The following is a 15,651-nucleotide window of genomic DNA, read 5'->3' as shown; positions in this document are numbered from 1 at the left end:
AGGCCTGAAAGCCTTATATTGATGCAAGTTTAGTCTGACAGCGTTGGACTGCTTAACAAAGATAAAACCTATTTAGGGTTTTATGGACCAGTATTTATTATATACACAGTATTAACTCTGAATAGAATTGAAATTTTATTTTCATGAAAACAATTTTCACAGTGCAACAGGGTGTTTTTAATCAAAGTGAGATGGGTTATGAGTTTTCAAATAGTTACATCTGTGGCAAAGGGACATTCTAGAGTATGTATTGACAAACAGTTGTACTGTATGATGTGTGTACCATGAAATTGTGAAATAACCGCTTAACAGAAATGCTCAAATATTTATACTTTGAAACAGTGTTTCCATGTGCAGGTATCCTTTGGCTCCTTAGCACACAGTGCATGCTAGTGAGGAATGGATGATTTCATGTGTTTAATACAAATCATCATTACTGCATTTGTTCTGGTTCTTTCCCTAAAAGTGAAGAGGTGAACTGTAGAACAGCATTTAGTGTTACAATTGGAGGGGTTATGGTGAGCATGTTTTGGATCACAATAGCCAATCGTGCATGTGTCTTAAACCATCTCACCTGCAATATAAATCTGTAACCTGCTCTAACTTATGCAATTTATATCAGAGAGACATTCCCGGCTAGGAATCAGTATTTTAAGTTTTTAAGTCATGTCTGGCTGATTCACGATTCCCTATTGAGGTCAGTCTCAGCTATGACACTGATCCAGCAAAGTGGACTGTTGCACCTGGGGCTAGAGATTCTTAGGTGTTTTTGTACGCTCTAATTTAGTTCAAAACCAAGGATTGCAGAGTCCTCGGTTTCAGTCCCTTCTGTAGTGGAAAACACTGTGTCCCAGCTCTAATAAAGCACCAAACAGCAGCACCCACAGTGGGACACACACCACACTGACCCGCATGTCAGTGAGCCTCTCTAGGCAGGAGCACAGTGTCAGACAGAAAGCCACCTTCAGAAGTAGAGCTGTCAGGTACCACAACCTTCTCTTCAGGCTCTGCTCTCCATCCCTGGGGTCAAAATCTGGCTTGCAGCGCCCTGCCATCTTCACGATCAGCATGAGGATAAGGATTGTGTCAAAAGTCCACACAGGGAGGAAGATGAGGAACCAGTTCCAATGGATTTTGGAGTCCAGCTTGAGAACCAGCATGATAAGGAAGATCAGTGCAAAGATCCAGGATAGGAGAACTCGCTGGGCCAGGGACATCTTCATCTACAGAGGATTGGCACAGAGCCAGTATCATCCACACCCAGAGTGAGGAGAGGGCTGAAGATCACAGTCAAGGTGATCTGAAGAAAATACACCAAATGTAATTCAGCAGGCTCATTTTCTGAAGGATGTTTACGCTTCAACAACGTCCACATGACATAAAATAAGAGCTGACTTCAGTCATAGATCAAGCCTCCAGCGCCAACAGTGCCCAGGCTTTCGCAAACCTCTCTGGGGAATCTCCGTACTGTATGTGAAAGCTAACTTTAGCTCGGTTAGCTGTGGCTAAGTTGTGAAGCATAAGAAACAAAACAGTGCAAAGATGTCTTACCAAGATCAGCCGAAGATTCCGCCTGATTTCTTTAAACCAAACTTTGTCTAAGAAACACTAACACTTCAATGGTGAGTGAAATGTCAACACATTTAAAGAAACGATTTAGTTTTTACAACGCGAATACTGAGCACTTACCATTTAGCTTTGAACTAGTTCCGCCTACATTCGACAGCAGTAACTGCCGTACTTCCGGTTAGTCCTTTAAAACAAAAGCTGATTTTTAACAATATGATGAATTTCAGTGTCACCATACATAAGTCCACGACCGCCGATCAGTAAATATTCTTGTGCTAGAAATGTGCAATAACAATAAAAGTATTATCTGATATATTTATTTTTCATAGATTGACGGCTTCCGTATTTTTTGGCAAACACATTAGCAGCTGATGACCTTTTATATTTCTTGCATTTCTACTATACATTCTTACTAAACAGCAATTTAAGTTAACAAGATGCACCTGAAAGTGATGTAAGAAATCCAATAAGTGAACACTGAGGTGACCTTGGACATTTACCATTTCCATGATAAAAAAATGAAATTGCTAAACCCAAAAAAAAAAAAGAAAGAAAGAAAAAGACAACTAAGGGAGTTTAAATATGTGGTTATTTTGGGTTATCTTAATAAAATATTTCTATTCTCTACTACTATTAGGATATTTTAAACATATATTTCCAAATTCTTTAATGTCTTTAGTCTGGTCCTTTTACACAAATGATAAAATGTACTTTAATAAATCACTAGTGTAAAACAGAAGGAGATAACTATATATTTAAATATTACTCAAATTTATTATTTTTTTTACTGGACTAGTATAACAAATTAATACAAAGTACAACCCCATAGACATCATAGATTGTCAAAAAAGTAAAGTACAAAACACTTGAGGTAAAACATTTGAAAAAGATTCATTTAAAAAGCCCTTATTAAATCTCAATTCATTTCAAGGTAAAAGCTCACTTTACACCATCTAGCTGTCCTAAAAACCAACAATACACGTTTATTTACAGAGTAGTGGTGGTGCAAAATACAGTGTGTGAGACAACATTCAGTCAAAATAATAATGTTTTGTCTTTGTCAAATGTAAACAAAAAACATCGGCAAGTCAATCAGCAATCGGCAAGCAGGAGGTTCCAAGCTAATGCAGAAAAAGAAATGCTGTCACACAGATGTTTAATTTAAGAAGAGTATTTGCATTAGACCTTTAGAAAAAATTAAAAGCCCACATTTTTATAAATTGCTGCAAAAGAGAAAGTTAAGGACCTCACTGAAGTGTAACTGCCAACCAGCATCAACAGAGCACAAACAGAAACAATAAAATTGATGTGAGGTTTAAAACACACACATACAACACCAGGAAACAATGAATGTGTAAATTCTTTGACATTTTCCATGTAAATGGTGCATGTAACAGCCGTCTCCTGGACCTGCTTTGGAGTGAAAACCTCATAACTGCAACTTTGGTTTTAGTGATTTGAACTTCAGTTAAAGGATTTATGTGAGCCTCTGTGGGTTAGTGGATGAAGCTAGTGATATTCTATATTTTTTCAAATCAACACTTCTAATAAAAAAACAAATAGTGCATTAGTCCGTGTCTCAATACTTATCCTGCCTATAGATTTTAAGGCAATTGTTTTCTATGGAAAATGCACATTTTAAAAAATGGGTCACAAATGTATAATTATTTTTTCAATAAGTTCCTACAACTGCCAGTCAACTGCTGTTTTTACCAAATGTTACTCACGTGGAAATTATGCACTTGCTAGGAACTACTATCAGATATTTTAGAGTTACAAGGTTTTCACTCACCTCTGTAAGCATTCAAAATGTTGTTGTCATGAAAACTCATTGTACTACAGAAAAAAGGAAGATGGTACCCATTTTATGAAATGTAGTTTAACATTTCTCCAATTTTTGTCCCAAAATATTACCGTACACATTGGGGGTGTGCATTCCTAAGGCAACCACAGCTACACAGTGCTCTGCCTGCTCTCGCGGCTGTACCCCGTAGCCTCTGAGGAGTGGCGTGGGAAATCAATAAATATCCCCTCGGAGTCTGAGTCTGCAGACTCTAGCACTTGTCCAATTATGGTTTCAGGGCTGGATGATTCACTGGGAGGTGTGGATGAGGCACCCTTACTGAGATCACTCATTGTTGTTGTGGCCTCAGTGCCATGAAGGGCTCCTGAGGAATGAAGAGGAATGATGGAATCAATGGCACTGGCTCCTCCCTGTCCAATACCTGTGAATGACAGGGTGCTGCATTATTAAATTATGACTTTTTAAATAATAACAACTAACATATTGATACAAAATAATAGATACAGACAGATTTTTCTGTATATTACCATTGAACTGAGAGACCACACACAGCCTGTTGGAGGAGGGGCCAGACAGTTCAGATCCAGGGGCCAGTTCAGTGTAGGTCAGTCCTTGTTCCTCCAGGCATGATATAATCTCACAGGCTGAGTGGCGCCGAATTCCTCCACTGCCTACAGAGCTGGCATCTGGGTCATACTCAGCCACCGGGGTCAGCAGGAGAGGGATATTGTAGCTTTTGGATCGTACCACAGGGTTTTTAGAGGGTTGATCTGCAGACTTGGGCCAACCCCACTGTAAACGCTTTTCTGAAAGACAAGAGGTGAGATTTCATTTGGAAATTCCTTAAACACTATAACTACCCGGCTTTTGGGATTATGTACACACAGTCGCACCCAGAACACAGCAATGGCCCTCAGCGCCATCTCCAGAGTAAAGCCCATGGGTGCCTAAGTACGGTGAGACCACCTTCTGAACCAGAGACTCCAGCCTCAGGTAGTCCTCATTCACACCACATGGCTCATGGACCCCCTAAAAACATACACAGACATTTATGAGTGAATTTAGTCTTTAGTGCTCAAGTCCAGGAAATAAAAATAGTTAATAACAAGTTTAATAATCAAAATAAGTTAAAGTTGCAAATATTTTATGGTTGCAGCTTCCTACATCTGAGAATGTGGTGCCAAAAAAATGTTTTGATAAACTTTTGACTTGCAACAAAAATGTTTTGCCTTTTTAGGTTTTTTTATGCTATTCAGTCCAATATATGTTCATGTCTCAATACAAGATAAAGCATTAAGGCTGGAGTGAAGGTGCAATGCTGTGATAGTGATTTAGTCTTCAGTACTTGAAAGGAGTCACAAATTACCAAGAGCAAAGCTCAAAAATATGTTACTGATTTTCCATAATAACAGAAATCAGTGAGTAAGAAAAGAAGCCAGAATTGGTCCCTGCAGGCCTACCTGTAGAACAAGCAGCATCTGTGTGACTGAGGGGGGCACGCGGGCCCGTGGGCGAGACAGGGCATCCTCTAGCTTTACACTCAAGACTATTGTGTTCCTGAAGTGCAGCAAAGCTAGCTGCCGGACAGAGGGCTCCTTACCCTGCACACACAGAAAATGCACAGAAATTGTTTGAAAAAGGGCCTTTAAGCAATTTAAAACCAATGTTAAGATGGATGCGCACCTGAACTGGATGAAAGATTGCCTGCAGCATTGACAGGACATCGCAGAAGAAGAAGTCCCATGTCTCTGCCAGAGAGTCCAGTAACTTCTGACCTGGATCGGTCACACAAACCAAAAAGACTGTTGATTAAAGAGTAATTAAGTGGCACATGCACCCATGGCATATTTGCAGTATGTTGTACCGACTGTACCTTCGTAGAGCCTTATTTTGTCCCGCAGGATGACCATGCCTTTTGTCAGCAACTGGTTCTGTGAAAAGAAAACAATAATTTTGGACACCTGAGGTACTGTCACTGCATGGCTGAGCACCATCTACTGTAAAGTCTTGCAATAACATATCAGTTGGTTTTGAGTACTTGAATAAAGTTTTCTGCAGCAAATCCGTGTGTGTTACCTGAAGGTATTCTGTGAAGAAGGACCCCAACTCAGTCTTTAACAAATGTCTAGGGGAAAAAATGTGAAGTGTGCATCATTTTAAAAAGCCATAATTATCTTGAAAATAAAATAAATAAATAAATAAATAATAAGAAAGAACAGTGTTCAACCTTTATCAGTAACTAAATGTTTGTGTGTATGTGTGTGTGTTTCTAACCTGCAATTTACTACTCAGTTACGTTTAATTACACAGCACTATGCAATTCCACATAATAGAACCACCGGATGAAAACCAATCTACTAAACACTCTGTTGTCATGCATTTTAATCCAGAGTTTCCTGTGTAGTTGTGGAAATGTGTTTGCTTAGCTATAACATGGGCTGATGTGATAGACGTGACGGGTCTGGTTTAGAAAGATAATAAGATATCTGGCACGACCACATGACTCTCCAGACCCACATACAGTACACTACAGACACAAACCATCTTATTCACAAGACATCAGTCAGCAAACACAGGAAAGACACTAACTATAATAATTATGGCAAATAATGAGGCCGAAACTCACCGAACACCTTCATTGAGGACGTAGAGTTCGTTTTCTGCCAAACCCTTCTTCTGGAAGACCGCTATGACAGCATTGTGGATGCTGCAACACCAAACATGCGTAAACTGGTTTACATTACTGTTACAAACACAATATTTGTTTTCCACATTGATGTTACTTAGTATACCTGTTCCAGGTGGCATTGGCGCCTGCCCTCTTCTGTTTCTCCCCTCTGTCCTCTGGAGAACTTTTCTCACTCTTGCCCAGCTCGCTGAGACTGGGGGAGCTCATTAACTTCAGCCGGTGCAGAGTCCTCATGAGGAAGATATTTCAGAAAGAGAGAAACAAGCACTAAGTACTGGACAGCAGAGAAGGGTGGTCAGGCGATAAGCTAACACACAGAAAAGAAACACGAGGAGGTAGCTGGAAGGCAAAGTAGAACATAAGCAACGAGAGTGTGAGAGAGATAAAGTACACAGAGAGAAAAAAGCACAATGACATTACAAAGAGCGGCTGATGACAGAGGAGGAGAGAAGTAGGACAGGATGATACATGGTGAGAGAGGGCAGCGTGTTAAAAGCAGAATGGGTGGAGCCAAGCTGAGAGGTGGGACACCACACTGCCCCAAGTCTCAAAAGAGCGGAAACAATAGCACATGCACTGATGGGGGCTTGCTCCCCCCCCCCCTTGTCAGTACAATACGACCATTGAAGCAAACAAATATTTATGCACAGATGCCAGAGGAACAGCAGGGTAAGCAGAATGAAACATCTGGGGCTTTGTTGTGCTTGTCACTGTGCGAAGAGGAGGTGGAGGAGGACATCGTCCAACTTATTAACAACAACACAAACAGGGATAGGAAGCAGTGACAAAATACAGGACAATGAACATGGTCTCCCTGCTATTCCGTTTTCTGAACAGCTGGTGCAGACATCAAAAGGAAAAAGCAATGCAATAAACAGTATGAGCATGTACAAATAAGCTTTTTTATGCTGTCTAACAGAGTTAATCACACACTTTAAAGTGTATGAATACAAAGACTGCTGAATTTTAAGGGGTTAAATGAATTGTTCAACAATTTGGTCAATATGGATAGATGAGAAGATCGACCAACCACTTTAATGTCTGTCAAGTAAATATGATGCTACAACCAGCACCTTTAAAGTTTGCTACTTAACCTACTGAACTTCACTGAATCCAAACCAAATCCTGTCAACACTGCCAGTCAACACTGTTCCCCGGCCAAGTCCTAGTCCTGGTAAAACCACAGCATATTATTATTACCCTTTGGTTTTTCTTTGGATTAAACAGATATAAGGTAGAGCGAGGCTCACCGCTTCCTCTTTTGCCCAATCTTTATGCTAATCTAATCAGCTGCTGGTTCTAGTGTCATACAAATAAGATACTTTCATTTAAACTTTTGGCTAGAAAAGAATTTTCCCTAAACCAAGCTATTAAATTCTAATAACCAAATATTATTTCGGCCTTTTACAGTATATATTTTTAATTACTTAAAAGTTTAAAAGTGTGTGACTACAAAATTTGAGTAGGTCAGTTTGAGTGTTAAAACAAACATATCTGTGCTTCCTGAAAGAGAAACTACAATAGTAACACTTGTATTTTTTGTATTAATGAATTTGTATAACCCTTAGAGTTAAGCGCCTTGCTCAACGGCACCACAGTAGCATTAAATAGGGAAGGGCAAGTGCTACTTAACCCACCCAGACCTCCGTCTTCCAGCCAAGAAGACTAAACCTCAGAAATTTAGCATTTCTGTAGACTTTGGTCATTATCGATACCCTGTATTTATCCGGATAAAATGTTAATATTGTGTATTCAGCTAACTTATAAATATTTCTTAAGTAAAAGTAAAATGTATTATTAGCTAAACAAACTGCATGTAAATGCATAATGATTCATTTTTAGAATATTGCATTTTATATTTTTGGATTAGAATTACTGATGCATTAAGTACGCATCACTTGCTTTACAGTATGTTTATGTACATACAGCATAGTGAGTACAGTAATATTACTTCACTACTTTCCTTCACTGCCAGGATCTCTCTGCTGACAGCAAGTTAGTAACTAACAGATCCCTTTCACACCCACGGATGCACGAACACAAGCACATAGAAAGCAAGAATTCAAACAGATGAGATGTGCACACACAATCCTGACAAACCATCCAGCAGGAGTATCAGTATAATTAGGTCAACGTGTGTTTTAGGCAAAGCTCTGTGGATTTTATGGTTCTCAATCATTCTTGAAGGTTATGATCTTAGAATGTAAAGGTCCTTGAGATGACTTTGTTGTGATTTAACACTATATAAATAAACTGAAATAAATTGAATTAATGAAGATTTCTGGAACAAAGGATGATAGGATTTTTAGAAATTGTAATGAATATTTTATTCATTTCCTGGGGTGATGTAGTCATAAAATGTTAATCTTAGGAACTGGATCTTACCTCCTGATGGGATGCTCACTGCTACTGTCCAAGTCTGGGCTGGGGGGAGGGGGGGAGAAGGTGCTGAAGTTGAGGGACAAGGGCCGGGGGGACTGCCTTGAGGCATGCCTCCGCCGGAGTCCATCAAGCATCTGAACACAAGAGGACAAATAGTAGTAAATAGTAATAATATAATAATAATAATTAAGGTTTGGTTAAAGGTTCCAACAAAGGCAAACAGGCCCTATAAGGAGTGATTAAGCAGCTGCATGAGGCATCGATAACCAGCGTCTGAGGCCATGACACTCCTTTCTTTAATACAGTGAGTCACATAAAGAACCTTACAGCACTTAAACAGACAAACACAACAATTTAGAGTTAATCTTACTGTAACACAGGCACAGGAGGAAAGCAAGTCACACATTTGTGAGCTCCCTGAAGGACTTAGGCTATAAAATCAGCTTGGTGATTTTTGTTTCCTTATTCAGTGAATGTCTGTTATTTCAACACCATGAGGGAGAGCCCAACCTACTCTCCAGTCTTACCACAATAACACACACACATACACACATACACACACTCACACTACATCAGAGGAAAAAAAGGGAAATGCGTGTGTGTACATGTTCAGTATGACTGGATTATTCCTGTAAAAGCCACGTAGCCATGTTCGTTTGTCTTTGAGCAGCATATTATAACAGTATTATAGACTATTTGGGTGTCTCCCCATAGAAACATACTGGACATAGTTAAGCACCATCCCCTGGTCAGAGGGGAGAACAACAGTCTGGGCTTCCACTCTTCAGGACAAAGACACGACACAAGCCTCCCTTATCCCCGCCATGAATTCAAGTGACAAAATGTGTGAGTAGGGTGTTTTCTGAAGGACAGGCCTGTGCTTTGTCATCACAGTAAGATCACACCTCAGGCAGACACCGTCTACCCGTCATGCCATGCCACGCCAGTCTGGGCATTTCTGCTTTTGTTCACCCCTCCTCCTTGTCTTTTTGGGCGACTCCAGTCTGATCGATGCTACTTTTCATTTCTTATAGACTATATAGCTTCTCTGGCCTCTTGCTATCCCATACACTGCCTCAGAAACGTTTATTCGACATATGATAACCAATCAATCAGCCATGCACACAATCAACCGTCCACGTTTATCCTACAGGGAGGAATGTGCCGCCAGTCGTGCGTACGTGGAGGTTTTTTCCATATTTTCCTACCTGTGCGAAGGACAAAATGAGGCAAAGTGTTACTGTAAACAACGTGAGTGTCCTATGAACACAGGCAGACTGGCGCAGATGCAGCAGTAAGTCCACCTATAGGTTAAAACTGTATCATAATGGCCACAAAGTTGCCGTGTATCATGCGTTTCTGCCCGCCCACTGTATCCTGCACTCACCGTTGCTGATCCGGTCGTGTGGTTCCTGGTGGGATAAATCGATCATGAAGAACTGATGGGTCTAATCTACTGTCCGGGTTCATCGGCGGCTGCTTCCTTTATTAGAGCTCCACGCCAGTCTACGCACCCACACGGGCATCGGGGTGCAGGCGGATAAAGGGTCCGACCTGCGATGCGGTGATGTAGAACCCATTCATGGAGCACACACCGCCGCTCGCTCTCTGGCTCGCCCCCGCTTTGTTTTGACGAGATGCAAAGCGAACCTGGACGCGGGTGCGAGCAGTGCGTGGATGCGCACTGGGGCTATAGCAAAAGATACTGGAGAGAAGATAGAGCTTCACTGGGATTGTAAAGGAAAACACAACAGCATGCGTTTTGAATATGTCTGGACGACTTGCATTTTATTTCCTAGACATTAAAAACAGGTTTATTAAGGAGGCAGACTAGCGGGCACACAGGCTATTAACCTTTAAAACACGCATCCTCCAACACAAAGCAGAAGATGGACAGTGTATTTTCACTGTATAGGCCAAAGTGGGCGCTCACACATATCGGGTACTGGAGAGACGTCTGCACGTATCACACTGCTTTGGCCAGTGTGGCTAAATAGGGGGGTGGTAAACGCATCCAGCACTGTCCCCAATCTATGCAGTTTAACTCAGCGGGTGTCTTGCCATCTGTTAATGCAGAAGCATTTTGCAGACAGGGCATAATCCCCCCGTTCCATTGGCAGTAATGTAAATAGGCTGACTGAGCCTTGTGAGCAACTTTCTTAAAATACTGCGATTTTTAAAAAACAACCCAAGTACTCAAATAGTTGCGAATGTGATTTTTTCCATAATGTTAGGTAAAAATCATCTATATGGCAAAAAACACAACTTGAGACGTGTATTATGTTGTGACAACAGGAAAATGTTGTTACTGGATCAAAGTTAAGCACAGAAACCCTAAACTTTATAACAGCCTATATTCAGTCTGAACACATAGACTAAGTCATTGTACACTTCCGATTGAAACCGAGTTAACGAATATGAAAAATTTAATTAAGAACAGAAAAAAATAACCTCAGATATTAATTTTTCTATTTATAATTACTGAAAATCTATATATTTAATTACACACACACACACACACACACACACACACACACACACACACACACACACACACACTACAACAAACAGCAATGAACTCAAGCTCCATACCAAATTTTACCGTACCTGAAAATTATTCCATAACAGTTAACTGTTAACACCTCTACTGTTCATAAACTGCTGGTAAAAAAAAAAAGATTACATACGCATGAAAACATACAAGTGTAGTTAATGCAGAAAACGTTTGACCATAATAAAATACCAAACGTAAAACACAATACAAACAACGCTTTCGTTTACCTACAACTGTACTTTCTGACAGGCCTTGAAGGTAGCAGACGCTCCTCTTCCTCCTCCTCCGACAGACCGAGCGGGAAGTTCGGATGATCGAGTCGTTGTGCTAAAATGTAACAACAATCCAGCAGCTCCGTGCGGTTTGTTCGTGTTTAAAGCTACTTTTGAGGATTCGAACAGGTGGGTTTGTGTTTATATTAATGGCCAAATTCCCAGCGTCATTTCGTCAGTCAGGGCTAATGGAGCATTATTATTAGCGAAAGTCTCCGTGCGCAGACAATTAAGCGAGGTGGGCTTCTCCTGTTTGCTCTGCCTTTTATCAAGATAAAACTGCCTTCATGAAGAATTAGAGAGAGGTTAGCCGGTTAAAGGAGGGGATGTGAGCCGTTATTAAGGTGTTCCAATGTGTGTTTATTTCAGCGACTAGTCTACCGGAGCAGTCATGTCCACTAACACCGAAGAGCGGAGCGTCTCTGCGCACAGTGGCTTCGGACAGGTGAGGGCGTCTAATTCATTTAGATGTGCACGATTTATACTGTATTTCTATACAACATATTCACGTCTTGGTAAAGTTATGAGCATTTCAGAAACCCCAGTGAAGACTTCTCTCTCTGTATGTGTGTGTGTGAGAGAGAGAGAGAGAGAGAAACACACAACAGTATGGTCTCCTATTCTTTTGCCTGTATTTAGGTGGACTGGTCATACTGATTTATAGCCTCTATGATGAGAGAGAAAAGGTTTTGTGATGTACTGGTAACCAGTTCATGAGGTCTTTCAGTGTTTCACCAAAGTAGGAGTACTGCACTAACTTACAGTAAGTGCACGGAAACAGTGAATTGTTTGTAAATGGTTGGAAAATTTAGTGAAGACAGACAACAGTGAGTCAGGATTGTTTGTGTTGGGTGTTTCTCATAAATCCACGAAGAATCTCTTATGAACATAAAGTTTAAATGTTTATTTAATTATTTCATTGTGTTTTTATTTTTGTGTGCTATCTGCCATGACAGTGTACCTACACAGCTGAGGAGTACCAGGCGGTGCAAAGTGCTCTGCAACAGAAACTTGGACCAGAGTACATCAGTACCAGAGTGGCTGGAGGAGGACAAAAGGCAAGTCATTGTTCATCTTGCTTCCCTGGTATCTGATGGCTTTTCTCTTTCTGTGAAGTTAATTTAAAAGTTTAGTGAACTATATGACTCAGAAATGTTTAATTTCTATTCATCACATGGGTTCATGTATCTTCACAAGCTTGTAATCTCTGGGCAAAAAACCCAGCAGGAACATGGAGTAAAATGAATTTCTTAACTTCACAACTAAAAGTTGTTTAAGATCACTTGGATGTAACTGCTAGCAGCACTGCCTCTGATCTCAACAGGTGTGCTATGTTGAAGGGCATCGTGTCATCAGCCTGGCAAATGAGATATTTGGATACAATGGATGGTCCCACTCCATCTCCCAGCAGAATGTTGGTAGGACTTGCAGGGCATCTTGTTGCTGGAGGACGCTGTTAAAGTCAATCACCTGTGATACCGAATAACAAAACACTTTGTACTTCACAGACTTTGTGGACCTCATCAATGGCAAGTTTTATGTCGGAGTCAGTGCTTTTGTCAAGGTTCAGCTAAAGGTTAGATGAACAATCATGTTAATTATATTCATTGTTATTTAGGCAATATTTTGACTTGAGAATTTCACTGAAGGTGTTGTAAATTCTCAATGTTACTGTTCACCAACCAGCCATGATATTGTGTGTAACACTTGTTTCTCTTCCAGGATGGGTCTTTTCATGAGGACGTAGGTTATGGAGTCAGCGAGGGACTGAAGTCTAAAGCTCTGTCACTGGAAAAGGCGAGAAAGGAAGCTGTAACTGATGGCATGAAGAGAGCACTGAAGTACTGGAATAATTATTTTATGCTTTTTATTAAATAAACAAAACAAATTAGGAAGCAGCCATTTTTGAAACTATATTTTGTTAGAAGACTGATCAAGGCTTTTGCTGACTCAGTGTCTTTAAAAAGTAACCTAAACGAAAACATTGTTTCATGACAACATATAAAGCCACCCAAATGAATTAAAAAACAAAACAGAAAAGAATAAGTCAGCTAAATTAAATGAGCCATTATGTAAATGAAAAAAGATAAAAAATTCATAATTGTTTTACCTGTGTGTGTGTGTGTGTGTGTGTGTGTGTGTGTGTGTGTGTGTGTGTTTTGTCTTGCTAAGATGCTTTGGTAATGCACTTGGAAACTGCATCCTGGATAAAGGATACCTTCTAGCTATTAACAAGATCCCCAAACAGGTGGGATACTGTGTTGGGTGTGTTTTAATACACATAAAAACCTTTAGCATCTTCTGTTTTTATTTTGTTTGCATTATTTGGATGTTAAAACTCACCTCTTCTGTGTGACTCCAAGCCTCCTCCTCCTCTCGACCCAGCCCTGACCAAGCGCTTTGAGGGGGAGCCATCTGTGGAGAAGGCCCGGTTGTCCAGTCTGGTTCAAGAACAAAGGTTTGTTCCTGCAGAAGTTCCGGCCAGGATTCCACTGGAGCCCCAAGCCCTCAACCATATCCAGAACTGTGCAGAAATCCAAACTCCTAGCGCTGCCTCAGCTCCTGAAAAGATTGTTAACTCCAGGTAAACAGCAATGTGTTAGTTTCATTTCATATTGGCACACCTCTTTGTTTCATGTGCAACTTCAGTCACATCCCCCCATTCCTCCTCTCAGACGAGTCATGAACTCAGTGGACATAGTTGGATCTGAACTGAACACAGATCCCAAACAGTTGAGAAAACTGAGACAACAGCAGCTTCAACAGAAGTTCAGAAGAGAGATGGAGGCCAAGAAGCTGCAGCAGAAACAGGATCAAACTAAGTCTGAGGGCACAGAGGTTGCTATTGGAGGATTCAGTAGAGGTAAAACTTTAATGTGTACCTCATTTACTCACCTTAGAGCAGCAAATCCAAGTTCAGATGTAAGTTGTTCTTTACCATAAATTATAGCTGAAATAAAGCCTGTTGTGCCTTAGATGGAAGAGGAAGTCAATCAGTTAACTGATGTAAATTATTTTAATGCTCTGATCTTGCAGCCTTGCTACTAAATTAAATCTTTGCTCTGAAATTAAAGACTGAAAATGTTAAATAGGAAATTATATACCAGATGTGGGGCTCCTCATGACGCTGTCGTGCAAGACAATTTCAGATTCACCACTTCAAAATTTTTATCTTTTTGATATATGTGTTGCATAGGTAATGAAAGTGTGCCTATGTTCAGCGACAGCAATACCGCTGGACAAAGGGGGCGCAGGGACGGGTATTTAGCAGGTACTGTTAGCTACCATCTGACACTGTGGTCAGTAAACGGGCATTTTATCAACTTTTACCAGTTAGCCTCATTCAGATTGTTTCTGCTCTTCTGCTGCAGGTGATCCTGAGCTCTGGGATTTCACTTTGGATGGGATTGAGGAGCTGGACGTTCCAACAGTTGTCCCACCCTGCAGAGGGCTGAGGCCCAGCACACCTGGGAATCACCAGATGCTGACACGCAGTAAAACACCCCAGAGAGCTCCAAGCAGACCTCCAGATGAGGCACCGTTGTACCACGCAGGACAGGACAAGACCGAGTACAGAGTTCAGCACCAGAACCAGTATCAGGCGAGACCAGGTGAAATGTCACGAGCATAGATAAACTTTTTAGTGACGTGCAAGGTGGATTTTGTGGTTTTAGTCTATTTCTGCTTTTTAATGTTGCAGTTGAATCCTTCAGTCCATTCAGACGAGGACAGCACATGAAGAAACGTAGACTGGAAACTTGAGATTTTGTGTTGCAGTTTTTGCTTCTTCTTCCACTTCTATAATCCTGACACATGGTTATAATTTTATTTATTCCATTACATATACAGTTGCAGATATTTATTATGTCTGATATTTGAGCAAATGTTACCTATTTTATTAAAAAAATAAACTGATTTCTGTGGTTTTTATTTAGTCTTTTTTTGTGCTAAAAGACCAGCGGTGATCAGGTTAGGTATTCTTACAGTTTGCTTTTCTAAAGTCATTTAGAGGAATGGTAAAACTAAACAAATGTAATCAACTCACAGCAATAAAAAAATCCAAAGCATTTTTTCTCCATTTATTAGAAATAAGCTTATTTTAATGAAGAAAGATGCAGTTTTTCGCTAGTGACTCAAATGGATTTGCAACAATACAAAGAAATTGGCTTGTAAATGTTCAGTCATCCTTCTAACTAATTAGAGAATTTCAGTTACTTCTGCTTTATTACTAAAATTGTATTCTTATTTAAGACCAATACCTAAAAGGCATTGATTCAGAGCTTCATGCTGTCAGCTGTCTACCTTAAGTCCCAAAAGCTGAATATTTCAGCCTGAAATATAAAAAGCAGTCTGGTTATAATCTTTAAAAAAAAAAGCTCAA

The 15,651-nt window shown here is 40.3% G+C and overlaps 3 protein-coding genes across 6 annotated transcripts; 1 reads left to right on the top strand and 2 right to left on the bottom strand.

Moving 5' to 3' along the window:
* Positions 1-111: 111 nt before the first annotated feature.
* tmem60 (transmembrane protein 60) lies at positions 112-1,757 on the bottom strand. 2 transcript variants are annotated; one of them, XM_067501478.1, is made up of 2 exons: positions 1,690-1,757; positions 112-1,300 (listed from the first exon to the last, which is right to left on the bottom strand). In XM_067501478.1, exon 2 carries the CDS (start codon positions 1,221-1,223, stop codon positions 819-821), a length of 405 nt encoding a protein of 134 aa, XP_067357579.1. In that variant the 5' UTR covers positions 1,224-1,300; positions 1,690-1,757; the 3' UTR covers positions 112-818. The 2 variants fall into 2 exon arrangements, with proteins under 2 accessions (XP_067357579.1, XP_067357580.1); XM_067501479.1 differs by having other exon boundaries at positions 1,552-1,692.
* Positions 1,758-2,323: 566 nt separating this feature from the next.
* On the bottom strand, positions 2,324-10,047 carry prr5a (proline rich 5a (renal)). 2 transcript variants are annotated; one of them, XM_067501465.1, is made up of 11 exons: positions 9,832-10,047; positions 8,448-8,578; positions 6,166-6,291; positions 6,000-6,080; positions 5,450-5,498; positions 5,247-5,304; positions 5,057-5,148; positions 4,834-4,974; positions 4,267-4,402; positions 3,901-4,179; positions 2,324-3,794 (listed from the first exon to the last, which is right to left on the bottom strand). In XM_067501465.1, exons 2-11 carry the CDS (start codon positions 8,576-8,578, stop codon positions 3,523-3,525), a joined length of 1,365 nt encoding a protein of 454 aa, XP_067357566.1. In that variant the 5' UTR covers positions 9,832-10,047; the 3' UTR covers positions 2,324-3,522. The 2 variants fall into 2 exon arrangements, with proteins under 2 accessions (XP_067357566.1, XP_067357565.1); XM_067501464.1 differs by lacking the exon at positions 9,832-10,047 and adding an exon at positions 8,815-8,973.
* A 417-nt stretch (positions 10,048-10,464) lies between these two features.
* Positions 10,465-15,312, top strand: rad52 (RAD52 homolog, DNA repair protein). 2 transcript variants are annotated; one of them, XM_067501466.1, is made up of 12 exons: positions 10,465-11,399; positions 11,640-11,715; positions 12,227-12,328; positions 12,595-12,688; positions 12,779-12,846; positions 12,993-13,111; positions 13,443-13,518; positions 13,634-13,854; positions 13,946-14,133; positions 14,467-14,541; positions 14,642-14,881; positions 14,971-15,312. In XM_067501466.1, the coding sequence occupies exons 2-12, from the start codon at positions 11,662-11,664 to the stop codon at positions 15,030-15,032; spliced, it is 1,299 nt and encodes a 432-aa protein (XP_067357567.1). In that variant the 5' UTR covers positions 10,465-11,399; positions 11,640-11,661; the 3' UTR covers positions 15,033-15,312. The 2 variants fall into 2 exon arrangements, with proteins under 2 accessions (XP_067357567.1, XP_067357568.1); XM_067501467.1 differs by lacking the exon at positions 14,467-14,541.
* Positions 15,313-15,651: the final 339 nt, after the last annotated feature.

This window comes from Channa argus, chromosome 4, assembly GCF_033026475.1.
Source record: "Channa argus isolate prfri chromosome 4, Channa argus male v1.0, whole genome shotgun sequence".
NCBI classification, from domain to species: domain Eukaryota; kingdom Metazoa; phylum Chordata; class Actinopteri; order Anabantiformes; family Channidae; genus Channa; species Channa argus.
Note: the sequence above shows the minus strand (reverse complement) of the source record. Positions and strands in the feature narration are given on the sequence as shown.

What these genes read in the sequence shown, in the direction of transcription:
- tmem60 (XM_067501478.1), bottom strand. Translation starts at nt 1,223, where the DNA reads ATGAAGATGTCCCTGGCCCAGCGAGTTCTCCTATCCTGGATCTTTGCA.
- prr5a (XM_067501464.1), bottom strand. Translation starts at nt 8,850, where the DNA reads ATGTGTGACTTGCTTTCCTCCTGTGCCTGTGTTACA. An exon ending in TCTTCACAGAATACCTTCAG is followed by an intron (nt 5,305 to 5,449) that starts GTAACACACACG and finishes TTCTTTTCACAG; the next exon opens with AACCAGTTGCTGACAAAAGG. An exon ending in TGTGGTCTCTCAGTTCAATG is followed by an intron (nt 3,795 to 3,900) that starts GTAATATACAGA and finishes TGTCATTCACAG; the next exon opens with GTATTGGACAGGGAGGAGCC.
- rad52 (XM_067501466.1), top strand. Translation starts at nt 11,662, where the DNA reads ATGTCCACTAACACCGAAGAGCGGAGCGTCTCTGCGCACAGTGGCTTC. An exon ending in TTGTCAAGGTTCAGCTAAAG is followed by an intron (nt 12,847 to 12,992) that starts GTTAGATGAACA and finishes TTTCTCTTCCAG; the next exon opens with GATGGGTCTTTTCATGAGGA. An exon ending in GGCATGAAGAGAGCACTGAA is followed by an intron (nt 13,112 to 13,442) that starts GTACTGGAATAA and finishes TGTCTTGCTAAG; the next exon opens with ATGCTTTGGTAATGCACTTG.